The following is a 27,498-nucleotide window of genomic DNA, read 5'->3' as shown; positions in this document are numbered from 1 at the left end:
GGCCGGCAGCCTGGGGGCCGGCAGCCTGGGGCCTGGCCGTGCTCTCACAGTGAAGTCTCCCGCAAGCGCCCTCCAGAATGGAGCTGATGTCCCCAAGCCTAGGGGCTCTGGAGGCTATGTGAGCCTTAGGGGAGATCTTTACTGCTGGCCCGCTGATAGGGGGCGCGGTTGGGGGGACAGTGGGCTAGGACTGGAGGGGAGTGGGGTGCAGGGCTGCAGAAGACACACACATTCCTTTGCTGCTTGGAAGCTTTTATTGGTCTCTATGTCTAGCTCAGGGTGGGGCTCCGGGAGGCGAGGCCCCCGCCATGGGAGCAGGGGCTGCACTGATGCACACAGAGCAAGGAGGGGGGACCCAGGAGTGACCATTCGAGGGCTGGCGTGCGGGCGAGGGTGCAGTTCGGCAAGGCCACGGCAGAGTTTCAGTGACGGGGCATCTGCGAGGGGACACAAGGGGCAGTGAGGCCCTTGCCCTGCGGGCCCGGCAGCTCCCAGGAGCCCCAGCCCGCCTCTCACCTTGGCCGGGCTCGGTGGGTATCTGGCTTTGAGGGACTCCTCGTTCAGCAGAGGCCTCACCAGGCAGGAGCGGCGGTGGGAGAAGGTCTTGAAGCTCTCCCAGCCGCGGTAGGACCCCATGCCACTGCTCCCTGCGGGAGGAGCCGGCTCAGGCCCGGGGTCCCTGAGACCCCAGACCTGCCTGGCAACACCCTGCACCCCTTCTCCGATCCCAGGGGTGTCTGCCGGGGCAGCCATGCCCGGAAGGACAGAGGAAGTTTCGTCCCAGCTCTGCCACTAGATGGCTCGTGACCTCTGCCCTCTGGCCTCTCTCAGGGCCTCCGTGAAGCAGGCCCCATGCTCCAGGTGACCTTAGGGAACCCTCTGGGGTCTCGAAGTTACAAGTGGCTGAGGGACGTGCCAGTCGGGAGAGGGTGGGGGAGTCTGAGGCCCAAGGCTGCTCTGGCCCCTCCTCAATTCCCGGCCCAGGGGTCGGGGCACCTGCTGGGGGCAGTAGGTGGTGAGCTCAGCCCCAGACTCACCCACGCCCCCGTAGGGCAGAGAGTGCACGGTGCTGTGGACCATGATGTCGTTGGCTGTCACCCCACCACTGGATGTCTCTGCGATCATCTTCTTAATCACCTGCAACGGCCCATGGCCCACCTCAGTCTCCAGCCCCAGGACAGGCCGGCCCCTCCCCACCCTGCCTGGGGCATCCTGGGTCCTCAAGGACAACAGAGCCCTGGCCTCCGTCTGCTCCCCTGAGCCCCAGTCTGGGTGTCCTGCTCCCCCTGAGAATCAAGGACTTTTTGGGAAATGGCCACAGCAGCAGGCCCCACCCCAGTGCAGTCCTGTTTGCCCCAGGCCCCTGGAGGGGCCGCCGGGCCCACCTTGTCGTTCAGGGAGAACACGTAGAGGGCCAGGGCCTTCTCGCGCTGGTTGATGAACTGGATGGCCTCCTCCAGGCCGCGCACACACACGATGGGCATTATGGGCCCGAAGACCTCCTCCTGCATCACCTGGGACTGCGGGTCCACATCCATGAGGATGGTGGGGGCTGAGGCGGGAAGAACCAGGTCAGCCAGCCCCGAGACCCCGCCCGCTGGCACGTCCAGGCGTCTGCTTTCTCCTCCAGCTCCTTCACAGCGCAGCCAGGGTCAGGCACAAGGCCCTCTCGCCTGGGCTCCATCTTGGCAGATCATGAGGGGAGCCCAGGGTCCACCCTTCAGGGGCAGGCACTCGCCCCGCCAGTCCCCGAGCCCTGCTGCATGGAGCTCTTCAGCCTCCTGGCAAACTGGGGGCCAAGTGGGCCCCGTCTGCTGACCCTCAAGCCCAGGCTGGGGGCTCCTCCAGCCCGGCACCCCTGGGCTCCCGTGGTCTCTGCCGCTTCATCCCCTGCGGATGCTGCAGGGGTGTGGCGGAGGAGAAGCCCCTCTATGGGCCTGCTGGGGAGAGGGGCTTCCGGGCTGGGGAGGGGCTTCCCAGACCCCGCCCACCAGGAGCCCGCGAGCCAACCCTGAGGCCACTGGTGAAGGGGCTTCACAGCCACCACAGGTCCTGTCTGCTCGTTAAGCCCCCGTACTCACTCTGCCGCCAGCTCGTGGGGAGCCGGGCGGCCCCCGAGGGCCAGCGCACGCACCTATGTACCGGGTGGCCGCATCCCCGGCGCCTCCGTGGGCGACCTTCTGGCCCTCCATCAAGCCCATGATCCTCTGGAAGTGCTGGCAGTTAATGATTCTCCCGTAGTCGCGGGACTTCTTGGCGTCCTCCCCATAGAACTCCTGCGGAGGAGAGACACGGGCTCCAGGTATGGACGGGGCCCCTCGTCACGGCCAAGGCTGCGAGGCGGCCCCGCGACCCCCAGCTGCCGACCCTGGGGCGCCCGCGGGCATCGCCCGGCCGAGTGGTGGACAGCGTCACAGCGACAGCGAGACCCGTGGGGCCGCCACACGTCTGGGCGCCCCACCACCTCCGGGCACATGGAGGCTGCGAGACAGCCTTGTCTGAAAGGAACACACGCACGGCCGTCTAGACGCCGTGTACGGGACAAACAAGAGGGCAAACGGGGGGCACAGCAAGTTAGCTGCGACCGTCTTTAGGTGGTGGGGTTCCGGATGGAGCTTTTTCTCTTCTTTCTAATTTTTAATCTTTTCCCAATTATCGACAGTGAGGGTGGATTACTTTCACAATCAGAAAAAAAATCCAGTATTTTCTGAAGGCCACACCCACATCACTGCCCTACAGCCTCATTCAGCCCAGGGGCCAACACTTACTTTCAGGGACTTTTTGAGCTTCTCCACGATTTGGTTCTGGATGGAGGGGTCACAGAGGATGTAGTCGGGGCCCACGCAGTTCTGGCCGCTGTTCATGAATTTCCCCCAGGCGATACGTCTGTGGAGAGCCCAGATTAGGCTGCACTCCGGGAGACGCCTGGGAAGCGCTCGGTTAGCCCGGGGTCAAGGCATAAGGGGCCGGGCGCTGGAGAAACCGGGGCTGTGCTTTCCCCGGGAGCAGGGGTCCCCTGAGCGCCCCACTGGTTTCTTCACGACCCTGGACACAATCACGGGCTGCGGACTGCGCGGCCTCACCGCATCGCTGACTGGCAGGGGCTGGCAGGGGGTGTCTGGGGGTGGGCGGCCTTCGTACCCTTCTTTTCGCACCCTTGAGCCCTGCACCACCGGGTGTCACTGTGCTCGGGGGTCCTCACCCCCTAGACGGCCACGTACGCACGTGGGATGTGAAGGCGGACAGAAAGCGGGGGAGGGTACTGCTCATCGGCAGAGCGCGTGCTTAGCATGCGTGAGGTCCTGGGTTCAACCCCCAGGCCCTCTGTTGAAAACATAAAGAAATGAAACTTATTTCCTTACTCCCCCCCACCAAAAAAAAACCCCTGCAGAAAAGAAAGTGGACAGAGCCTGGCTAGACCGTTTCCCTGCAGGAAGCCTCTCCTGTGCCCCTTTGTGAATGTGGTCCCCCCTCCCCAGTCCCTGCCCAGGACTGCAGGTGCCCCGAGGGCAGGAGATGTCTGAGTCACTCGTGAACCCCGGTCCTCCCGGGCTGGGAGGCAGCCTGCACAGCCACTTGGTGCAGACGGGCTGAGCCCCCTTACCTGCAGGCAATGTCCAGGTCACAGTCCTTGTCCACGTAGCAGGGGTTCTTCCCCCCCAGCCCCAGTGTGACGGGGGTCAGGTGCTTGGCCGCAGCCGCCATGACGATCTTCCCCACTGCAGTGCTCCCGGTGCACAGGATGTGGTCGAACCTCTCCTTGAGCACCTCTGTGGTCTCGGGGACGCCCCCGCAGATGACCGCGTACAGATCCTTCCACGCGAGGACAGAGGTGAGGCTCAGAGAGGGCCATGGCCCCTCCTCCCCACCACCAGGACAGCTGCCACCCAGCGGGCCCCCACTGCTGGCCCGGGGGCTGCGTTCACACCGACAGGAGAAGCCCGCTGCCCTCACCCCTGGCTGCAAGAATCCACTGCTTCTCACCTGGCCCCAGGCAGCTCTCCCTGTGCCCTGCACCGCATCTCACCTTGTCCAGGTACTGCGGGATGACGGCGGCCAGCAGGCTCGCCGTGTTCTCACTCAGCTCCGAGGGCTTGATGAGCACCGCGTTCCCTGCCGAGCACACAGGGTCAGGGCTCCTCCAGAGGCCACCCCAGTGCTCTGCCCGCCCAGTGACCAAGCCTGGGGCCTCCCTCCATCTCCCGTGTCCTCGGAGGGGTGGACAGAAGAGCCGCCGTTGCTGAGATGGGCGGGGAGGAGGGGAGAAGACGGGGCGGAGGAGGAGCTCGGGGCTGGTGGGAGTGCAGAGCTGCCCCGCCTGGTAAGGAAGCCCTGCTACGTCTTAGCTGAGAGCGACCCAGCCCTAGACACACAGGCAGGCTGCGTGGACGTGTGAACTCGGCTGGGCCTCAGGCACCTGGCTAAACACTTCGGTCCTTGCAGCCTGCTGTGAAAGACAGACCCACCAAACCTGACCCCAGGCCCTGTCTTCTCCCAGGCCTGAGCCCCCGACCCCCAGCCCACAGTGATCCCTCGTGCTCCCTGCCCCGGAACAGCGCCCGCGGTACCTGCAGCAATGGCGCCCACCATGGGCTGGATGGTGAGGCTGAAGGGGTAGTTCCAGGCGCCGATGACAAGAACCACGCCCAGGGGCTCCGAGTGGATGTAGGGCTCATCCTGCTGGGTCTGGGGCGTCTTCTCCACGGGCTCGTCTGCAGCCCACTCGGGGAGCTTCTGGATCACATAGTCGATCTCCTCCAGGATGTACACAATCTCCTCGTAGTAGGCGTTCCACTCGTTCTAGGGCAAGAGGGTTCCCTGTGACTCGCTGGCCCCAGGGTGAGGGCCGCGCAGCCAGGGCTCCGAGCAGAGTCACCAGGGCTGGCGGTGGGTCCTGGCTCGCTGCTTCCTAGCTTTGTGACCCTGAATGAGCTTCCAACCCTTGGTCACCCGATCTGTGAAATAGGAGCATGATCTGTATTGCAAAGATCGTCAGCGCTCCGGGAGGGCACGCTGGACAGAGCCGTTCACCTTGGTCTCCCTAGTCCAGGGGGCTGGTCCAGGGAAGGCATTTAGCGGGCAGAGCTGAGGATGAACCTTTGGGGGCTGGGTCTGCAGTGGCCCCTTTCTACCAGTGCTGGATGCCCAGGCAGGTTGGGTATGTCGAGTTCAAGGTGCCGGAGCGGGTCTCAGACCCGGGCAGTGATGTGAGGGTCATTAGTGAGTGAGGGGAACAGAGGATGTCTGGGAAGGCTTATAGATTAAAATGAGACTTGAACCCAGGACAGAGCCCTAAGAGGACCACCCTGAAGAAGTGGGTACAGGAAAGAGGCCACCAAAGAGAGTCAGAAGAAAACGCAGGAGACCCTCGGCGAGGAGTGGGAGGGAGCGGGCAGCAGCGCCCAGGCAGCGGCGGGGAGGAAGCCAGCGAGCCGGGGTGGGGGTGCAGGGAGAGAGGTGCAGACAATGGAATAAGCAGCTCTTCCGTGAACTTTGGCTGCAAAGAGCAAGACAAAAGTTGTGAGGTCAACAGTGGGGTTTCTTGCCTTTCTGTTTTGTTTTAAGATGAGAAATCTTGAGAGATTTAAAAACCAAAAACAAACAAAAAAAAACAGCAAAGGGCCAGGAAACAGTAGGGGGTGGGCTCCAGCCCCTCTGTTCCTCTCCCAGGCCAGACAGAAGGGCGGCCACTGTTCCAGGCGACTTGGGGGCAGTGAGGGGAAGGGGCTGAGAATTTGGAAGGGTCACATTTTGCTCTGGGAGAGGGATGGATGTGGAGGGAGGGGGGACAACCTGCAAAGCAGTACCAGGCTGTCCCCTGGTGTGGAGGACCTGGTAGCTGTGTGAGGCTGAAGAAGGGGGACCAGAAGCTCAGGGTGTCATGTTGGCAGGAGATGGCTGAAGCGGTGGCCTCCTGCTCGGGGCTGAGCGGAGGAGAGAGTGAACCCAGGAGCGCGGATGCGGACAGCGGAAAGGGGTCGAGGGCTCTGCGCTGGGGCGCCACGCGGCACAAGGAGAGGCCAGTGCGCCCAGCTCAGTGGCTGCGCCTTCCCCTCCACAGAAGGGTCCCGAGGTGCGCAGTGTGTGGGGGACTAAGCGGGTTCTAGGTAAAGAGCGCGGCGCGGAGCCCCAGGCGCGCAACAGATGCCCCGCGCGCCCGCACCGCACCGCACCTTGTGGAGGTCGGCGGTCAGCGCGCCCACGAGGTCCTTCTCGCGCTCGCGGATCATGCGCCGCAGCCCCTCCAGCTGCTGGATGCGGAACTGCAGCGGGCGAGCCTTGCCCGAGTTGAAGGCGGCTCTGGCCCGCTGCACGACCTCGCTGATGCTCATGGTGCCTGGGGACAGAGAGCTCGTTGGAGCGGAGAGGAGGATGCGCGCTGCCCACCGGCCCCTGGGACCTGGGGGCCCGCGGGCAGCACCCATCCTCAGTGCTCTCCGCGGTGAAGATTTCATAGGAAGAGGAAGATGTCTCCAGGAGCATTGAGCAACGGCATTGTTTTGCCTTCTCAGCTCCCTAACCCTGTTGTCCGGACTCCGGCCGCCGGGACACCCCCGAGCAGACAAGAGACGCCCTAAGTATGTCTACAGCCCCTGATGGTGGGCTCCTGGCAGCGTGCTGGGGCAGGCCCCGGCGTCACTCAGCGGCCCCTCCCACCTCCACCTGCAAAGCTGGGATGCTCGCAGGCAAGCACTGCAGGCTCTCTGCACAGTCAGCCAGGCCACCCGCCAGGCCCCCGTGGCGCTCCACACCCATGCCAAATAAAGGAAAGCTGGCGTCAGAATACCTGCGCCGACTTTCTGGCTAAGCCGTCATTCCCCGGAGCACTGGTTGCTTCCCAGACGGAACCGGGCTTGGTTTTTGAACCAGTGTGTGCCTGCGACAACTGAGACACAGGGTGACTCACAGAGCCTCAGCTTCCCGCCTGCAGGTGCAGAGGGGATTCCTGCTACCCAAACAAGAAAGCAGCCTGGCAGAGTGGGATGGCTCTGCTGAGGGCCTTTGGCCACATCGAGCAAAAGCCTTTAAAGCGTATTTCTCTGTGACGTTGTAGGTCCACCTGCAAGAGCTTATGGACGCTAAAGCGTTCCTAAACATTCATGAATAAGAAAGTTGATCAAGTCTGCGTGTAACAGCGGTGCTGGGAACGTCTTAAAGGGCCGGCAGCAGGAACGATCTCAGTGTGTCAGCTGCACGGTGACGGGCGACCGACCGTACAGTAGCTGGGAGAGAGACGGGGCAGGTGTTTCAGCACCTTTACAAGTTCTCTCTGTGCCAGGTGTGTCCTGGGCACGAGGGATAAGAAAGAAGACAGGTTACAGGACAAGAGACACACTAGGCGTTCAGTGTGTCCACTCGCGCAGGAGACCTGAGGGGTGGCCGCAGCCTGGTGACCGTTGGTGGGTGTGGAGTGCTTGGCTTCTCTGCAATAAGCTGGCATTTTAAAAAAAAAATGTTAACTTTTTGAATATGTTATACATGCTTTTGGTAGAAAATATAAAAGATACAAGAGGGACACAGGAAAAGTAAGTGTCCCTCCTCCCTTCTCCCCCAGAAATCCCCACTGTCCTCCAGAGATTTCCACACACTTTCAGACAAGGCATAACCTCTGATGTCAGGAAAAAACCACAGTGAGGTTATTTCCATTTTGCGAAAAAATTGAACATACCATATAGATACTATGTATGTAAATATGTGTACATGCGGTATATACAATATATGGTATATGTGCACAAAGAATATATGTGGTTTACACAATTTTTTGCAAAATGGAAACAGCCATTAATACACCTGTGTATATATATGTGTGTGTGTGTGTGTGTGTGTGTGTGTGTGTGTGTGTGTAGATAATCCTGCCTGAATTCCAGCAGGTGTCTCTGATCTCTTCCATTGCCTCCCCTCTCCACGGTGCTGACCCCCGCCCACCCCCACATCGATGATGTTCTGTACAGAGAGGAGGGGCCCTTCAGGCATCCAGGGCGCCCCAAGCCTGGGCTGCAGCGACTCCCTCCTGAGGTCTGACGGGAAGTGGGAGGGAGCCCTCTGGGACCTCTCGGCCCACTGCTGACAGTGACCCCAGCCACACAGCCCCGCAGGAGGTGCCGCTCCCCTCCCCCACCTGTGTGAGCAAAGCGAGGCTGGGGCACCGAGGCCAGGAGCCAGGTGCGAGAGGGACCGGGAGGGCTGGCTGTCAGCTCAGCGCTCAGAGCCTCCACTGTGGGCACTGTTACTGACAGTGTCACTTCACGGTCACTGCAAAGATTAACAGAGCTGCAGAGCATCTTACGCCGCACCTGACACCCCAGGAGCAGCTGGACTTCCTCTCCCAGGACCAGTCCCCCTCCACATCCCTGCGTCCTGCCTGCCACACCTGTGCCCCCCGACATCCCCAGGGGTGGTTCCCCCTCCATCATCCCCTCTGAGCCTCACAATCCTCGCTCTGTAGGGGTGCCCACGAAGAAGGAACTGTTACCAGTCCATTTTACAGATGCAGAAAGAGAGGCCAACAGACATTCAGTGCTCTGTCTTCGGTCTCACAGTTAGCAGGCAGCAAAGTCAGGTTTTGAACCTGCTTCTATCTCTGTCTGCCACTCTAGATTTTAGCTACAGGGCTCTGCTGCCTCCACATGAGGGAATCAGTGATCAGGGCTTCTCACCCACCGTGTCCCCTCGGTCCCCCTGCTCCGAGGATCCCCGGGGCCTCCGCCTCCTGGGGCTGGGGGTGGCAGAGCTGCCAGAGGTGAGCTTCAGACCCTCTGGGCACCCAGCCCCGGAGTCTCGGGAGAAGATGCTTGCCTCCCGGGATGGGAGGACCAGCCACGGAGGTGGACCTGCTTCTAGTCAGGCTGCATCTCCACAGTCCCACCTGCAGGGAAAGAAGAATGGGGAGAGGATTACCTTTGACACAGGCTCTCCTCGCGGCTGGAGCTCCCTGAATGGGCATCAGCCTAGGGGGCACGCATTTAAGGCCCTTCTCCCCGCCCACCGGGCCCTGGGAGCCCTTGCCCAGGAAGTTTGCGTCACAAGAAGGGACCAGCACTCAACCGTGGGTGTAGCAGTTCGGCCCTCCCCTTCCCTCCGTTCAGGGGCCCGGGCCTTGGGCTGTCTGCTTCTGTTCTCTTCTGAAATGCAAGAATGTGTCTGTGGAGGCTTGGGTGGGGCTCAGATCCAGCCTTCCGAAGGAGCCCATGTGTTTGCCCCGGGCGTGGGGGCTACTGATCCACTCAGCCTCACGTGGACTCTTCCAAATTTCCAAAGGGCCCTTGCCAGAGGCTTCCTCCTGACCTCCCTGGTTACATAAGGGCAGTGCGAGTGAGTGTGCACACAGCTCTGTGCCCCAAAAAGGCCCAGTCCCCTCACGTCCGGGGCAGCCTGTGCACACATGTCAGGGCCCCATCAAGGCAAGAGCTCCAAGCCTCGGGAACTGCGGGCCGGGGGCTTTCTACACGAGGCCCCACAGATACATGAGTCTCCCTCGTGTTGAACAGCAGAGAAGAGGGCCACGAATCAGTACTGACTGCCAGGAACCTCCCTGTCGTGATTGCCCAGGGAACCAGAGATGCTCGCGCAAAAGGACTCTGGGGATGGAGGCAGGTGTGGAAAACGTATCTGGCCACTTCTCACACCTCCCGTGACACCACGGACTCTGGGCGCCCTCCCCCACCAGCCGCACTGGGGGTCCGCCCACCCCTAGTCCTCCGAGTTGCAGAGATGCGGAGAGGCTGCAGGCTTGCATCCTGGAGGAGTCTGCAGAAGGAGCAAGAGGGAGCTTCCCCAAAGATGCTGCGAAGGTGACCGTCCCCCTGACCCCGACCTTCCCTCTGTGCTGGTCTCCCAGAACGAAGGGCTGCAGCAAAGTGCAAGTCACGGTGAGTTGGGCACCTCTGCCTGGCCTGAACCCCGCCCAGAGCCCCCAGCCTGCTGGAGGGAGACGGCCGGGCAGGCGGAGGGCAGGCCTGGGCCCGCTGCCCGGGCTCCTGCCCCTCGTAGTGTGGGAAGCCGCACCCCGATTACTGACAAACACATCGTGTGCACCCCATCACACACGGAGTCTGTTTACCTTCGAACGGCAAGGATCCTTGTGTTTTATTTCCGCACAATGCGCACACAGAGACAACTCTGCCAACTTGCATGAGTGTGATGCCTGTTTTTCAGACCAGTCTTTCACACTTACCCGGCCTGCCTCTCCCCTACCCCAGCACCCCGTAAAATTCCAGTGTGCATTACGTGTTTTCCCCAGCATTTGTAAAATATCCAATAAAGCTGAAATGTCCATGACACTTCATGTACGTTTCATGGACACCCGTTGGAGGTGGCTGTTTTCAAAGCAGGGTCTCCTCAAGCACCGTCCCGCACCTTCTGCTGCAGCTCAGGAAGGGGGCACAGTGCCCCTGACCAGGCAGCGGGGGGCAGGGGCCACTCTGTCCACCCCCTGGCTGTTTAGTATTCATATCAACAACGTGTGATGTGTGTGGGGCCATCCTGTCCCTGGTCCATGGGAAGCCACCTTGCTTCTGGTTTTTGACTGATGCTCCCGAAGCTTCCTTGAACTCACTGGTGCCTTTAGGTCTTTGTAATAGACTCCCAGGGGCGTTTGCTCTTCTGACCTGGTACGTGTCACCTGACAGCTTCCTGCAGAGGTGGTCCTCGGGGCCGCAGCCGGTCAGGGCTGGGCTTTTGCCACCTCTCGGCTGTTTCCCAGACCCCCGGGCTGGCCGGGGCACCCTCGCCCCGGCGCTGTCCCCTGGCGGCTTGGGCTCTGCCATGTCCCCGTGTAAGAGCTGTGCTGCTGGGTCACTGGCGGTTTCCTCCATCTGCCCCTTGTCCGTGCGCTGGAGCGGTGGCTTCTTTCACTGTATGCAAGTTTCTGTAAAGCCAACTAGGACTCTTCCGTTTCCATGTGGATGAGGAGGGCCCTCCCCAGTCCTCCTTGGTTCATCTAATCTCCGAATTTCCTTATATGATTTGTACTATTTTATTAACTCTGAGCCCATCAAGACACTATTTCAGTGTCTGGATGTGAGTTCATTTAATCCTCACAACCGCCTGGGAGGGGGGAACTATTGTCCATTTTATAAATGAGGAGATAGAAGCACAGAGAGGCTAAGCAATGGGCCTAAGGTCACAGAGCCGGTTAGCGGCAGGGCCAGGGCTCACCCAGCACCTCCCGTCACGGCCCCCCTGGAGGCCCACACCCTTCCATCTCCTCCAGTCCCTCCAGGCTTTCAGACGTTGGCATCGTGTTGAGTACAGCTTCCTCAGAATGCTTCCATCTCCCTGGCTCCGCAGCCACGTCTCCGGTCTGAATCCATCCTGGAGCGTCCGTGTCCTGTTCCTCCTTCACAAGGGAAGTGCCGGCCAGGGTGGGCTCGGGCCCTCCAGTCCACTGGCGTTTGTAGGGACCAAGCCACGCGCACCCTCTGACGGAAGCCGGGACGTGGTTTTCTGGCTGCTTCATTTCTGTTCTTGTCTTTCATCGACTCCACCTTCCTACTTTCTCTTGGTGCTTGGACTGAGTAAGCAGGTCCTCTGATTTTTGTCTTCCGACTTCAAGACTGAAGGCCTTTGAGTCTTTTATTTTCCACTGAATGTGGTTTTGCTGTGTCCCTGGGGCTTTGGGAATGAAGCAGCCTTATTTGTGCTGCTCTCCAATTGCTTTTATTAAAACATTTTTTTTCTTTTGAGGGGGGAGATAATTGGGTTTATTTATTTGTTAACGGAGGTGCTGGGGACTGAACCCAGGACCTCATGGGTGCCACTGAGCTGTACCCTCCCCCTCCAGTTGTTTCTAGTTTAACCCCTTCTTGACGTCCCCTCGAATCTAAGTGTTCCCTAGAAGTGCTTCCTCTCCAAGCAGCTGGTCCTGCGCTCACCACACGTGTCTTGACTGCCAGCTTTGTCAGATTGCAGTTAAAGTCACCTTCCTCTTGTTGTCTGTACTATTGCACAGGTTTTCTTTGTGGTCAGATCATTTCTGTACCAGCTCCAGGGACGCAGGAGTGAGGTGTTTTCTGTCCATAGCTGTAAGAATCACCGCCCGTTAAATCAAAGGCACTGATCACACGTCTGTGCCGTTCCTCTTTATTTCCTTGGTCCGACTCCGAGACTTGTGTTAAGATCTCACTGTAAGCGTGTCTCTGTCCAGCCCCCCTGACAGGCCAGCACCTCCACTTCGTGTATTTAACCACACTTCTCTTTGCTCATGCAGGTTTACGACCGATCTTATCGTTTTTGCCTGTCTCCTTCGCGTTGCCTGTTTCAGCCCTAAAGGCTGGCTTCCCCGATGTTCACGTGGCCGGCCCTGCCTTAGTTGCGTGTGCAGCTGTCTGCACCCGATTACCTCCCGCCCTGGTCATCCTGCTGCTTCACGGGCACCTCCTGGAAACCACACAGAGCGAGGTCAGATCGCGTGCGGTGCGGCCGCCTGCTCTACTCTTAAGGGCTGGAACATTCCATCGGGGTCTCTTCATTTCCTTTGCGTTTACTCCTCACATCCGTCTCTACTCTCAGACGGTCTCTGTCCCCTCCCTCCTGGGAGCTCTTCTCCACCTTCCATGGCCTGACGGCCCCCTCCTCTCCACATATTCCTACAACATTCCAAGTTTCCCACCCTAAGCAGCTCTGCCCCTCTGCTGGCCCAGGAGGAGCTCCAGGACCCTCCCCTAACCCCACCCCGTCCTCCCCCCTCCTCCCCTCCGCTGCCCCCAGTCCTTCCACAGCATCTCCACCCTCTGCCCTTTCCTCTCTCCTTGGAGAGTTCTGTGCTTTTAACTCTGGACAAGCATTTGGACCCAGGGAGGTATGAATACAAAATGGCTTTTTAAATTTGTTTTCAATCCCTGCCTCCAGCTGCGCCTCCTTAAACCCCTCTTTTCTGTCCTCTCAAACACCCCTCCCTGGTCAGCTCCCGGGACCCCAAGCTCAGTCTGGACCAGTTAACGCTTTGCTGCCGCTGCAGGCTCCTCTGCTGGGCTCAGCTCTGGCCTGGAGTCCCCAGGAGGGGGTGGGTCTCACTCCCCACCCCACCATGTCCCCGAACCCCTGGGGCTGGCAGAAGGGACAAGGCAGAGTCTCTTTATGTACCTGGTGGTCCCCCACCTCTGTGGGCTCACAGGGCCCCCAGCCCGGGCGCCCGCCTCAGCCCAGACATAGCTCTCTGGCTCTTTCTGGCTCAGTCTGCTCAGACAACACGGAGGGTGGCTCAACCAGTCCCCTGCCTAGCAGGTGCCCCGACCTCTACCAGTGGCTCTCTCTGAGCTCCCTGTGGCCGGCTTGGAGAGGTGGGAGCTCCACCTTTTGAGGGAGTTAGGAAAAAGGCCACAGTACCTCCCTGAGGCTCACGACTCCCTCGACTTTTACAAATGCTGCAATTTCTCGTTTCCTGTTGACACGGTGGGGAGATGCTGGAGGAGAAACACGGGGGGCCAGTTCTGGTGCCCTCACCCTTGATCGAGGTCTCCATGGGGGCGAAGGGCCCTGAGTGAGCGCACAAAGGAAGTGCAGAGCCCGAGGGGGCACTTCCCGCCACGGGAGCCTTGGCGAGCCCCACAGGCGACTCCAGACGGGCGCACACACTGTATCCATCCTGGGGATGCTGGGATACTGGGTGTTCAGAACCACCTGCACAGATGACACAGCGGGAGGTCACCCAGCCCTGAAGAGAGAGGAAATCCTGACACAGGTACAACATGGTTGAACCTGGAGGACGTGGTTCTGGCCCACTTACTGGAGGTCCCTGGAGTCGGCACATTCATAGACACAGAAGGCGGGATGGTGGTTCCAGGGGCTGGGGACGGGGCGTATGGGGAGTGAGGGTTTGATGGGGACAGAATCGCAGTTTGGGAAGATGGAAGAGTTCTGGATGGTGGGGATGTTTGCACAACAATGTGAAAAGAGCTTAATGTCACTGAACCATCCACTTAAAATGGCTAAGACGGTGAATTTCATGTTATGCGTACTTTACCACAACAAAAACATTTTAATCCCATCCACAGGGACCCAGTGAAGTGGCAAATGCATGGACATCTACTGCTCATCCCGCCCCCGCCCCCGGGCGCAGGTGCCCTAGACGCGGTGGGAAAGGGGCAGAGACGGCCCCCGCCCCCACGGACTTCCCACCCCGCGGGGAAGGCAGAGGCTGGCGGGGAACAGGGTGGAGGCCTGCCCGTTACAGAAACCCAAGACGAGACATGCAGGGGGATCAGAGGAAGTGGCCCCAGCACTCATCCAGGTGCAAACCAGCTCCGCTCTAAGTGTGCAAGGCTGGACTTGCTGGAAGACACGCATGGAGCATGTCAGAGTGAAATCAGGACAGCAGTAACCTTTGGGGGCAGGAGGGGGTTAGGTCAGGGGAGAGATGCATGGTTCAATGTAGTTAATTTCTAAAGCTGGGTGGAGGGAACACAGGTGCTTGCTAAGTATCTTTATACACCTTTGTATGCCTGAAAGACTCCATTTAAAAAAAAATTAGGACTATCTTAGAGCACTTCCAGGCACAGCAAAATTGGGGCGAAGGCACAGGGGTTTCCTGTGCACCTCCTGCGCACCTGCCCCCGCACAGCCTTCCCCACCATCAACATCGCCACCAGGTGGTATGCTCGTTACAACCGATGAACCCAAATGGACCCGTCATCATCATCCAGAGTCCAGAGTTTACATGGGGGTCGCTCCCGGTGTTGCATGTTCTGTGGGTTTGGACACATGGAAAATGACACAGACCCACCGTCATAATATCACCCAGAATATTTTTGCTGCTCTAAAGAAGAAAGATGTAGATTTCGAGGTGTCTGCGGGACGTCCAAGCTAAGCGTCTGGTGGATGTGGAGAGTTTGCTGGCTCGGAGCCCCGGCGTCGGTGCGGACGTGGGCTGCCCTGCGGGGCGAGGCTGAGTGCAGCCCGAGAGCCACGGAGGGGAAAGCAGACTGAGTCACGGAAGCCAAGGGTGCGAACAAGGTGGGAGAGAGGTGCTGGGAGAGCGGCTTCAGTGGAGAAGTTTACCTGCTGGAACCGAGGAAGGCAATGACCCGAAGTGCCAGCAGCCTCACTGGGCATCACTGGCGACAAGCCCGGAACTGGAGCAGCCCCCAGGCCCGACAAGTCAGCGCCGGTTAAATGCAGATGAACGGAGGCGCAGCCACTCGCCAAAGAGCTTCGGATCCTTTAACCGTGTGTGTGAAGATGTTCTGAGCGTGTTCATACCCAAGAAAAGCAGGTTTTAAAACAGAGTATTTTCTGTCGTTCTGCTTCTGTAAAAGGTTTTGCTTGCATGGGAAGCAGCCTGGACAGGAAGCACCAAACCCTTACTATGACCCCTGGGGTTCCGGGGGCTTGTTTTCTTCTTGCTTATTTGCATTTGTGAAGGTTTCAGCCACAGACACAAAAAATGTGAAAAGGGGAAGGTCTTCTACGGGGAGGGGAGCTCCTCCGGGCTCCGTGGGTTCCTGGGACGTTGAGAGAGGAGAAGGGGGGCCCAGCAGCAGAGGGTGCTGGGCACTGAGGGCTCCGGGCAGAGTGCGGGCCGGAGGGGGGCCCCGTGGGGCTGCAGCCAAGGGATCGACACTGGCCAACAGGCATCTGCTGCGCACCCGCCGTGCCTGTGTGCGTGTCCATCTGCGTGTCCAGCGGCACCAAGTACTTCCCACCCGCAGAACTCTTCTACGAGCTTCACACCCATTAAACACTTGCTCCCCGCCCTCCCTCCACCCCTGGCCCCCACCCTCCCACCCTCTGTTCTACAGATCTGACTCCAGGGACCTCATGCGAGGGGACCCCCACGTCTTTGTCCCTGTGACCAGCTTATTTCACTCAGCACCCACGTCGGCCAGGTTCATCCATGTTTTATCACGTGTCAGAACTGCCTTCCTTCCTAATTCTGAATAATATTCCATTGGATGGACAGACCACATTCTGCTTATCCATTCGTCTGCGGACGGACACTGGGCAGCTCCCATGTTTGGTGACTGCGAATAGAGCTGTTCTGAACGTGGGTCTAAAAATACATGCAAGTCCCTGCTTTCAGTTCTCTGGGGTGTAAACACAGGAGTGGAGCTGCTGGGTCAAAGGGCAGCTCGAGGTTTCATTTTCGAGGGACCTCCACACAATCTCCCACAGATGACACACCCCTTACATCCTCACCAGTAGTGCACGCGGGTTCCCATTTCTCCACATTCTTGCCAACGTTCGCTGCTTTTCAGGCAGACAACTTACTCATCACAATGGACAATGGGCCTCGTCCCTGCCAAAACCCACCCTTCTCTCCCCTCTGACCTGTGAGGTCGCTCTCCCCGGGTGGGTCCCATGACAGTCCTGATCACTCTGATCATGAATTGACAATCAATTTCAGGCAGTTAGGAAAATACCAGGCCAGGTAACCCTCGGCTTAGTTGTCTGAGGTTATGACAGCAACCCCTGCCCCCCCGCCGCCCTGCCCATCCCAGCAGCTGCAGGACCCAGTGGGGACAGGACAGGCTCTCAGCCTCCCTGCCTTGCTCGTCCCCTCCTCCCCAACACCCTGCTGACCACCAGCCCCCAGGATGGAAAAGCGGAGGCAGGCCAGGGTCCAAGGGATGGTCCTGTTTCTCCCGGGTTGTGGATTTGGGGGAGCCCCACAACCTCTCGATCCCTGGGGTCCCCATCTCTTGGGCAGACGGCTGTGCTCCTCCCCCTGCCCTTCGGCCTCTGACACCTACCCTGCCAGGACCCCAGCCCACCTCTCCACCCCAGACACTCCTGCGCATCCTTTGCAGACACTACAAAGTATTTGAGAGCAGCCGTCCAGATACAAACTCTTGGCTGTTGGGGTTTTCGGGTGTCAGACACCATCCAGAATGCCCCCGGTTAGAAGATGCACATGGAAGTTCCGCCATGCACGAGTCCTGCTGGGGTGGGTGCCTGGCCCTCCATCTCCAGGAAGAGGGGTAGTTCAAAGCACAGTCTTGGCCTCAGGTCCCAAAAGAGCAGAGCCCGAGATAGAGACTCCTGTGCAGGGACTGGGCTGGGGAGTGTGATTCCAGGCAGCCAGGGAGATGGGGAAGGGGCGTCCCAAGGGGGATGGGTGCTGAGCTGGTGACCGCTCCACCCGGACGCCAGCTTTTGCAGGACCACCTGAGGGCCAGCCTGGAGGTCAGTGGTGGGGCTGCTGCAAGCCGGGCATAGTGAAGTCAGCCTGTAGGCCCACAACAGCCTCCAGCGTTGCCACTGGGGCAGGCTGGTTGCGGCTCCTGGTCTAAGCACCAGGGGCCTCTGCACAGAGGCTGGGTGACCCTTGGACAAGTCATCCGTTCACTTGGTTTGTTCAGTGCCCCCTCTGGTGGCCACGGATGGGAACTACAACACTGTGTGCCCCCTCCCTAGGCTGTCCACACGCCTCTGCCCCAAAGGGCCTCAGATCCAACTTCCCACGCCGTCTGTGCAAACCCTTACCCCAGCCTCTCCCCTCCACACAAAGGCAATGACCCACCACAGGCTCAAGACTCTGCCCCTCTTGCCAATGGGGTTTTGCATGTGACCCAGCAGGAGCAAGGGGGCCGCAGGGTCTCCTCTGACACAGGAGTGGTCCCCAGAGCATCAAACCCCCAGAGCAGCAGGGGACGCACGGTTACAGCAGAGCAGGGATGTCCCTCCTGCATCAGTTCTGTGGCCTAATCTGACTTTGTTCCCAGGCCTCCCCGAATTCTTTTTTCACAAATAGTCATTTTATGAATTCCACTCTGCTTACATAAGCCTGAGTCCTTTCCACTTGTGGTAGGCTGTAGAAATGGCAGCAAGGATTCCTCCCACCTGTGTCCACAGGGTTTTGACACAGATCATTGCCACGCTTCCCCGACCCCCACCCCAAGAGGTGTATCTGTATCTTGCGGTGGTGGGTAAGGGCACGGGCTGGGGGCAAGCCTGCCCGAGGTAGAATCCTGTTGTAGGCACTTACCTCCTGTGAGAAATCAGAAAGCTGCTTTAGTCTCCTCATAGGTGGCTGCGAGTTCACACATATGAGATTCTTGGAAGTATGACAGCACAAGAGATGTGCACAATATATGTCCACCTGAGACACAGACAATATCACCGTCACCACCACCACTACCATCATCCTCACCACCACCACCAATATCATCACCATCGTCCTCACCACCACCACCACCACCACCATCACCAATATCACCACTACCATCACCAATATCATCACCGTCACCACCATCACCTTCGCCAGTATCATAACCACCACCATCACCTCCGTCATTATCACCAACATTCTCCTCACCACCACCATCACCATTATCACCACCACCACCATCATCCTCACCACCACCACCATCAGTATCATCACCACCACCACCATCACCATCCTCACCACCACCACCAATATCATCACCGTCACCACCATCACAGTCGCCAGTATCATAACCACCACCACCATCACCTCCATCATTATCATCACCAACATCCTCCTCACCACCACCACCACCATTATCAGTATCACCATCGTCCTCACCACCACCACCACTGTCACCACCACCACCACCAATATCATCACCATCATCCTTACCACCATCACCAATATCATCACCATCCTCACCACCACCACCAATATCATCACCGTCACCATCACTGTTGCCAGTATCATAACCACCACCACCATCACCTCCATCATTATCATCACCAACATCCTCATCACCACCACCACCATCGCCATTGCCAGTACCATCACCACCACCTCCACCATCATCATCATTTGCCACATTTGTTGAGGACCCACTCTGCCAGGCACTGTCCTAGGAGCTAGGGACAAAATTAACAAGACAGTGAGATCCCTGGTTTGAGAGAGATGACATTTAGTGAGGTGAGTAGAATAATGAGTAAAAGTATAAACACAGTAACTTCAGAAACTGGCTAATGGGCTACAAAAAGCAAACTGTTGGAAAAGAGAATGACTGTCACATCTTTGTTGCCTCCACTGCTGCGTGTTCCTGCCACGGGGCCTTTGCACATGCTAGTCCCACTCTTAGAATACTCTCCCCTTCTTTCTTAACCTGGTCGATGTCCACGCATCTTTTCCTGACTTTGGCCCTGTCACCCCTGTCACACCACCCCCCACAGCAATAACATTGTTCATCTCTTCTGCAGCACTGATCACACTTGAAGTGTGTTTATCACAATCTTGTCAGCAGTGTACACCCCAAGAGGGCAGGGCCACGCCTCTTCCCCTCACTGCTGTATCCCCAGGGGTCAGCACAGTAACCATGTTCCTGCAGGTGCTTAACAGTCTTGAATAGTGAACAAGGTAGGAGAAAAGACCAAATTTGAAGCCAAACATGAGACAGTTACTTGAAATTGACACATCAGCCTCTGGTCTAGGAAACATCTCACAGGGAAGGAGACTCCTTCCTGAAACCGTCCCACACGAGATCCCCTTCCCGACGCTCCAGGCAGTTACCCCTAAATCCAATCGTAGATCAGCTCAGGGGTTTACCTTCTAACTCTGGCTGGCTGGTGGTCTTCCCTTTTCTCCTATAAAAGCCCCTCCAGGGCGTCCTCAACACCAGAGCATGAAGCCCCCAGGGGCAGATAATAGGGAGATTCTAGAGCAGCCTTTCCCCCAGGGGCCCCTCTGTGTCTCCTGGGGGCAGCCCCATCCCCACCCTTCCCAAGGGAAAGGCCCATCTCACCAGCCCCAGAAGGGCTTGGGAGATCTTTAGGGCAGTTTCCCTGGAGGAAGGGGTTGCAGGACCCACCTCCCTGCTTCCCTCTGGACGGAGCCAAGCTTCTGGGGAGCTGGACTCAGACCTCTTTCATGGATGAAGATCATGGAGGCCCAGGAAGGAGAGGTGACCCGCCCAAGGCCATGCACTCAGCACGAGGAAGAAGTGGAGAAACTTGTCTGTCAAAGAACCAGAGAAACAAGTGTTCCCCCGAAAGCTCCAGAGCGAGAAAGGTGCACTCTGCACCACTGCATGCTTATTAACAGTTTAACGAGATATTTAGAAGCAGAACTGTCACCTGGTGAGGCCCGCTGACACCGGTTCACATCCACGGCATCACGGACGGCGAGGAGCGCGCCCCCAGCGGCCAAGGCTCTGCTACCATGTGCACCTGGATGCCGGCCACGTTGCAGCTCATCTGAGGCTCATCCTCCCCATGGGCCCGGTCCGGTCCATGGCCTACAGAATAAGAGTGGTTCTCACATCTTTAAGTAAGCAGAAAAAGTAAAATAAAAAATAAAAAAAAAAGAGTATTTTGTGACACAAAAAAGTTACACGAAACTCAACTTTTACTGTGGGTGACTGCGGTTGTACTGGGACGTGTTCACTGCACTTCCTGCCCAAAGGTCCTGCACGGAGACGGTCAGCACCTGGTGTCGTGGACTGTCCCGTCCGATTTCCTCTCTGACACGTGACAGAGGAGCAGATGATGCTTCCATGACCCCGTGAACGGAAGCGGACATCCTCACCCGTAAACAGGCCGCTTATGTAATGAGCATCTGTTTCCCAAATGTCCCCAGTTTTCATACCCCTTCTGAACTGACATGTGTTTGTCTCACTGCCGGCTCCTTCGCTGGCCAGTTAATAAATGCTGATGTGTGCTCAGGGTCGCTCATCCAACCAGCACATCCTCAGTGGAAAGGAGGGGTCTTGTCTCCAAAAACCAGACACGACAAGAGAAGGGCAGAAAGACCGTGGCTCTGACTGCCTGGGAGCCGGCAGCCCCCAGCCCCAGGCCCCCTCGCACCACCCGGGCTCAGCCCACCTCTCTGTTCTCAGCCAGCGGCTTACGGATGCTGCTGCCCACACAAGGCTCCGTCTGGACTGGAGAAGGGCTTGGGGGCGGCAGGCTGCCAGGAGGTAAGGGAACTTGCATACTTCCTCCTGGCATTCCCCCACCCTGACTCCCTTCATCTGTTGTTATGTACTGCCAATGCCTTTCCTAGCTGGTTCGCTTTTTAGAGTTTTTCCAATACCTAAAATACTTCCTTACAGATCACTTAATTACATGAGCTCACGGCCCCTGGCAAACCTGGCGGGGAGGGGGGGGCCCTCCCAGCCAGGAACAGGCAGCTCCCCGCAGGGCAATCTCACCGGCGCACGTGAACACAAACCAACCGGGAAGGTGCAAAGTGCCCACTTCCTGGCGTGCCCCCCGGGCCCCTCCCCTGGGAGTTCTAAGGTGATTTCTGAACCTACTGCTCTTAGGCCCCGGCTCCTGTCCCAAGGGTGGCAGAGCTGCTAACCTCACCCGTGTCTGGGAACTCGCTGCCTCTGCTGGGCAGGCGGGTCCAGTAGGAGACACCCGGACACCAAGTGGCACAGAATTGCCCTCTCTGCCCCTTCCTGTGCATCAGCGGAAGGGGGTCAGAGGAGCGGGGTGAGCAGGGTGGGGCTCCAGGAACACGTGTGTGAGAGAAGTCAGGCCCCGGGCCCAGGCCCACAGCCTAGCGGCCTGGCCATCCAGTACCAGCCCTAGTCTTTCTCTTGGCCTTTCTCTGCTTTTTCCATCTGTGAAATTAGGCAAATAAGGGTTGGTATGAGGATCAAACAAAACAATAAATATGAGGTTGATACCAACCTTTAGTTAAAAGGGCCAGATTGGCCTAAAGAGAAAGCTCATCTGTAAGCAGGTGCCCAGGGGCCGACAGGGAGGGCGCTGGGTCCACTCAGAAGGTGTCCAGCCACAGCAGACGTGGTTCCGGTGAGCCCGAGACCCAGGCCTTGCCCCAGACTAAACAAAACAGCACGGAGCTGCACGCCGCGGGCACTGAGGACGCACACCGCCCGGGGCTTAGAACAGCCTCACACCTAGTGCCCTGCGTCCCGCTTACCACCTCTGACCAGCTCAGGGCCAGACACGGACAGACTGGAGTGGTCCGGGGAGGAAGGTGTCCCAGGATGTACCGCTGTGCCCGGAGAGGTGGAGAACAGCCTTCCACGACCAAGCGCTCAGCTGGCCCCTCGTGACGTGGGCAAGCCCTCAAAGGCCGGATGGCCTTGCGCAGGAGGGTGAGAGGAAGCCCCTGGGCTCAGTCCCACTCCCGGGGGTCATTCAAAGAGAATGCCTAGGAGAGCCTTCCCCCTAGGAGTTTTATAGCATCTGGTCTTACATTTAGGCCTTTAACCCATTTTGAGTTTATTTTTGCATATGGTGTTAGAGAACGCTCTAATCTCAGTCTTTTACAAGTAGCTGTCTGGTTTTCCCAGCACCACTTATGAAGAGACTGTCTTTTCCCCATTGATTATTCTTGCCTCCTTTGCTGTATGTTAACTGACCCGTGTGTGGGTTTACTTCTGGGCTGTCTACCCTGTCCCACTGGTCTGTGTCTGGTTTTGTGCCAGCACCACACTGTTCTGATGCCTGTAGCTTTGTGGTATAGTTTGAAGTCAGGGAGCGTGGCTCCCCCAGCTGTTCCTCCTCACGGTTATTTTGGCTATTTGGGGTCTTCTGTATTTCCATATATACTTGAAAGTTATTCTAGTTTAAAACTGTTCTAATTTCTAAAGTAAAGGAAATTAAAACAAAAATAAACAAATGGAACCTAACTAAACTTAAAACTTAAAAAGTTTTTGCATGGCAAAAGAAACCACCAACAAAATCAAGACAAGCTACTTACTGGAAGGAAACATCTGCAAATGATACGATCAATAGGAGATTAATATCCAACAATGTAAACAGCTCACACAACTCAACATCAGAAAATGACCTGGCCAGATGTGCTATACCTATACAACAGAATGCTATTCAGCCATGAAAAACAACAACATAACGCCATCTGCAGCAACATGGATGTCCCTAGAGAAGGTCATTCTAAGTGAAGTAAGCCAGAAAGAGAAAGTAAAATACCATATGAGATCACTCATACGTGTAATCTAAAAAAAAAAGAAAAAAAAAAAAAAAAAGACAAGACAAAGAGAAATGAACATAAATATAAAACAGAAACAGACTCATAGAATACAAACTTGTGGTTGCCAGGGGGGAGGAGGATGGGGACAAACTGGGAGTTTGAAATTCACAGACACTGACAAGCATATGCAGAACAGATAAACAAGATTATACTGTGTAGCACAGGGAAATATATACAAGATCTTGTGGTAGCTTATGGTGAAAAAGAATGTGACAATGAATATACGTATGTTCATGTATAACTGAAAAATTGCGCTCAACACTGAAAATTGACACAACATTGTAAACTGACTATAATTCAATAATAATAATAAAAAGAATACAACCTGAAAAATGGGCAGAAGACCTGAATAAACATTTTTCCAAAGAGGAAACGCAGATGGCCAACCAGGCACGTGAAAAGGTCCTCAACATTACTAATCATCAGAGAAATGCATTAAAACCACACTGAGCTATCACCTCACACCTGTCAGAATGGCCATCATCAAAAAGACCACAAATAACAAACATCAGCGAGGGTGTGGAGAAAAGGGAACCCTTGTACACTGTTGGTGGGAATGTATATTGGTGCAACTACTATGGAAAACAGCGTGGAGGTTTCTCAAAAAACTAAAAATAGAACCACCATATTACCCAGCAATCCCACTCTTGGGTGTCTATATCTGAAAAAAAACCAAACACTCAACTTGAAAAGACACATGCACCCCAATGTTCACAGCACTATTTACAATAGCCAAGATGTGGAAGCAACCTAAATGTGCATCGACAGAGGACTGGATAAAGAAGTTACGGTGTTATTTATACAATGGAATACTACTCAACCATAAAAAAGAATGAAAATTTGTCATTTGCAACAATAGGGATCGACCTGGAGGGTATCATGCTTAGTGAAATAAGCCAGACAGGGAGAAAGGCAAGTACTGTATGATCCCACGTGTATGTGGAATCTAAATAATACAGCAAACTGGTGAACGTAACAGTGGGAACACGCTAAACGATGACAAAAACCTTCATGGCACGATCAGAACTGCGCTGAGGCTCCTGTGAAAGGGGAACCCAGAGCTGGGCACACTGCTCTGCGGGAGGCTGAGCTGCTGGCAGTCTCCAGAATGGTCTGGGCACTGACTGCACCTTGACCCTTGGCTGGGCCTCCTCCACGAAAGCTGAGACCTCAGGGGCTGACTTCTCCACATGGATCGCTTCTGACGTGGTTTCCCTCCGACTCAGGTGAGGACAACACTGTCTTGGCCCATCTCCCAAGGAGAGCGTTCTCACCAGAAAAATGAGGAGACTTGGTCCCAGGAGCCTCCACAGCTGGAGACGCGGGTTCCAGGACAGAGGTGGCCATGCCCGGCCTGCAGAGGCGGGCATTGACGCATCCAAGCTGCACCCGTCAGTGGAGGGGAGATGTGAGCTGCGCGGGCAGCAGGCAGTCCTCCTGGAACAACACAGCCTCGCTCTGGTCCAGCGGGAGTGTGAGGTGCTTACGGGAGCTGCTGGGAGCCCTGTGCTCAGCTCGCTGCCCTCACCTCAAGGGTTCTGGAGCTGAGTCAGTGACTTCACATCCACTGCGTCCAGTTCAACTCCCCCCCTCACTACGTGTGGGGACGCAGGTGACGCGGGCTCCCCTCATGGACCCCAGGAGGGCGGAACCATGGCTGGTCCGGTTCTTCCTCCTGAGGAGAGGGAGTCGGGGAGCCATCGGGTCCAGCACAGGCGCATTTAAAGGAAACCCGCACGACAGAAACAGCCACTCAGCAAATTCGAGGATCACTACTCTGTGTGCATCTGTGTGGTCAGTAGCTTCCCAGGTTATGGCCTGAATACAGGTGTCAGCCCATGAGTATGTGGACTGGTCCATTTCTACTTTATGAACTAGATGATACAAAAGTAAAAAGTACTCGTGGAAACAGAAAGCATTTGTTTATTATTGCTATAATCAAGGCAAAATCTCTCAAAACAACTGGCCTTGATAATGGAAGTATAATCAGAACCATTATTCCATTACTCATGATTTGCAGTCTGTTGTTCTCTGCTGTTCAGACTTGACAGTTTCACACAGACCACCCTGAACAAGAGGAGGGATTCCCTTGGAGATTGGAGGGCAGGCCTGACTACTTCCCCAGGTTCTGACTTCAGACCAAGCATTTCCTCGCTCTGAACCTGCTTCTCCTGTGTTTAAACGACAGGCAGGAGAGGGGAGAAGGGGCTGGGAAGTACCCCATTCCCAGCAGGACTGACAGGCATACCACGGGTGGTAACTGAGCGAGCACACGTGAACTTGCCGATTACACTCGAGAAAAACCACACTAAACACGGTATCACGAGTAGCAGTGCCCATCGGCCCACAGGGAGGGTGGGGGTCCTCACCACGCAGTCCATGTCCACGCAGCCGGCACGGCAGTCACAGAGGACCTGAATCCTGCAGCCGGGCAATGGAGACTCGCACTCAAGCCGCCCAGCGCACTGAGGACGGACCTGGCCCGACAAGCCACACGGACCCAGCTTCACCCTAGAAACACGTGGTCAGTTTTATTTACCTTAATATACATCTGTACAGGCAATAACAAAAAGGCTCTTACACAACAATTCAGTGAGTTTTACCTAGTTTCAGGAGTAATGCATGCGGTTACAAATAAGAGGTAGAAACACTGTATTAAAGACCTAAACATACAAACATCATATAAATAAATGTTCAGATTAACTGCTGAGATTTCATACAGATAAATAAGGTAAAAATTACATTACTTTGTCAAAGTAAAGGAAAGCCATGTTCTTGTTTTCACCAGTACACTAAATTAGATGAATGCCAGCGCCTCTGTGTGGCTGGCCAGAGACCAGGTTATACTATCTAGGAGGGTTAAACTAGAGAATGGCTTATTCAAGTATTCAAGCAGGTAAGTAAGAGAAACCAAGTAACACACAAAGGAGGAGCCATTCCTGGAGGGACGCTCGCTGCCCGTGTTCTCACGACCAGCTCTTCAGTGAACTGCCGGGATTAACATGAAAACACACATTAGGCTGGAGAGAGCGGCCCGTTTTCCTAAGAGAAAACAAACCTCATTTTCCACCAACTTCATGTAAAACTCCACATCACTAACAAGCCTTTAGATCACCGATTCTGTTTTGGCCTACTAAAATTCTTAAGCGTCTCTTGATTGATACTTGTTCTAATTCTGCCCAAACACACCTCTCCTTTAACGAGCTGGACGTCACGGGCATCTGCTCGTTCTGCATGCACAGTAAAAACGCAAACAAAAGCAAAAGCCAGCAACTCAAAATACCACTGAGAAAACCTGTAGGTGTAGATGAATAGGTTAAAAAAATGCAAAGGTTCACATGAACATGTTTTTACCACTTGAAAGTCCAAAAGAGATTACATGAAAATTCTGGAAAGGGTACGTATGTATAATCAAGTAAAATATTTCAAACAAGTCCATTGTGCCTCAGTTAGTTTTAAACTGCAAAATCCAATACATAGTTGTTTTAATAAATTAGTGCAATATGAAAGATTTGGAAGATTATTAATATGAGTCCATATTAGATCAAATTGAGGATTTCACAATTTCTTCCAAGAACCATCTTCCATTTCTTAGGCTATTTCTTCCCAAGCCATTTATGGACACGTGCTCAGATTCAGAGACTCACCCCGAGCATCAAACTGCCTGGACGCGATGCAGTTCTTACTTCTGTGCCCTAGTGAGCACGCGGAACTTCACACTCTGCTCTGGTGAGCGTGTGAAGGGCCACTCTCTGGCTCCCTCTCAATCATCCTTAAGAACAGCTGTGCTGACAACTAGTGCTAAGTAAGGTACGTTTATTTACCAAGTTCAGGCTGCGAGCCAAGTGGATACTCTTGCTTCTGCTTCTACAAAGAAAAAGGGGAGGGGTGACTGCTCCGCTAAGGCAGACTTCCTACAAGTAAGTAGTTTGAGGACTGCTTTTCCTTTTTGAAATCACTGCTTGCTCTTTGGTAGTCACCTACAGCTTCCTGGGGTCGGGGCAACGGGACCCGAGCTGTGCCCCCCACGCACCACTGCACACCCCACCACTGGTCCAGGGGGCAGGCCTGCTGCTGGTCATATGGTCGAGGTGCTGTAGCAGAGTGCCGACAATCTTCTCTCAATACTGGATTTATCTGGAAGTAACATAAATTCATAATACAAATCATTTATAGTTTCCAAACCAAGCAAAGAAGAACTAATGAAAAAAAATCACTCTCTACTGACATCCTCACCCCGAAGTTAATAGTTCTGAATACTGTTTCTCCTTTCCACTCGGTGATTGTTTAGATCTGATTTCTAGCTTAGGGTTGCGCAGTGGTAAACTATCGATTAGCACGTCAAATAAGGAACATTTTGGTTGTAACAGCTGGTTTGCTCACAACTGCAAATTATTTCAGAATTGCTAACTCCTTGTGGCTCTTCTAAATGTGGCATGACCACATCTACCCCAAGAGGTCCACCACCTCCTCCTCAGAACACCTCACCGGGCTTGTATTCGGCAAGTGGGACACCATCCTGGTGCCCGATCAGGCCCCCTCCGCTCTCTGCACCAAATCTGCAGTCCGTGGGGTCTCCACAGGGCGCCTTGGTCACTAAGCCCACAAGGCTTAAA

At 55.9% G+C, this 27,498-nt stretch overlaps 2 protein-coding genes across 9 annotated transcripts in view; both read right to left on the bottom strand.

Moving 5' to 3' along the window:
- Positions 1-248: 248 nt before the first annotated feature.
- ALDH3A1 (aldehyde dehydrogenase 3 family member A1) lies at positions 249-25,387 on the bottom strand. 3 transcript variants are annotated; one of them, XM_064495331.1, is made up of 15 exons: positions 25,252-25,387; positions 20,259-24,557; positions 19,990-20,150; positions 17,924-19,870; positions 8,662-8,866; positions 6,174-6,337; positions 4,569-4,800; positions 4,028-4,113; positions 3,605-3,813; positions 2,769-2,886; positions 2,135-2,276; positions 1,386-1,552; positions 1,038-1,137; positions 517-647; positions 249-437 (listed from the first exon to the last, which is right to left on the bottom strand). In XM_064495331.1, the coding sequence occupies exons 4-15, from the start codon at positions 18,731-18,733 to the stop codon at positions 423-425; spliced, it is 2,379 nt and encodes a 792-aa protein (XP_064351401.1). In that variant the 5' UTR covers positions 18,734-19,870; positions 19,990-20,150; positions 20,259-24,557; positions 25,252-25,387; the 3' UTR covers positions 249-422. The 3 variants fall into 3 exon arrangements, with proteins under 3 accessions (XP_064351401.1, XP_064351402.1, XP_031323402.2); XM_064495332.1 differs by lacking the exons at positions 17,924-19,870; positions 19,990-20,150; positions 20,259-24,557; positions 25,252-25,387 and adding an exon at positions 14,998-15,683; XM_031467542.2 differs by lacking the exons at positions 17,924-19,870; positions 19,990-20,150; positions 20,259-24,557; positions 25,252-25,387 and having other exon boundaries at positions 6,788-8,772.
- ULK2 (unc-51 like autophagy activating kinase 2) overlaps positions 24,790-27,498 on the bottom strand; it is a 71,539-nt gene continuing 68,830 nt past the window's right edge. For 3 of the 6 annotated variants that reach the window (XM_031467534.2, XM_064495328.1, XM_064495329.1), the window contains one exon: positions 24,790-27,019. In XM_031467534.2, coding sequence (XP_031323394.2) covers positions 26,961-27,019 — 59 coding nt within the window. In that variant the 3' untranslated portion in view covers positions 24,790-26,960. The remainder of the gene's footprint in view (positions 27,020-27,498) is intronic. The other 3 variants (XM_031467535.2, XM_031467536.2, XM_064495330.1) reach the window with 3 other exon arrangements.

Source organism: Camelus dromedarius, chromosome 16 (genome assembly GCF_036321535.1).
Source record: "Camelus dromedarius isolate mCamDro1 chromosome 16, mCamDro1.pat, whole genome shotgun sequence".
NCBI lineage: Eukaryota > Metazoa > Chordata > Mammalia > Artiodactyla > Camelidae > Camelus > Camelus dromedarius.
Note: the sequence above shows the minus strand (reverse complement) of the source record. Positions and strands in the feature narration are given on the sequence as shown.

Coding starts and splice junctions, on each gene's coding strand:
- ALDH3A1 (XM_064495331.1), bottom strand. CDS start 18,733: ATGTGGCAAATGATGATGATGGTGGAGGTGGTGGTGATGGTACTGGCA. Junction 4,801..6,173: donor TGACCGCCGACCTCCACAAG/GTGCGGTGCGGT, acceptor CTCTTGCCCTAG/AACGAGTGGAACGCCTACTA. Junction 4,114..4,568: donor GGTGGGCGCCATTGCTGCAG/GTACCGCGGGCG, acceptor TGTGCTCGGCAG/GGAACGCGGTGCTCATCAAG.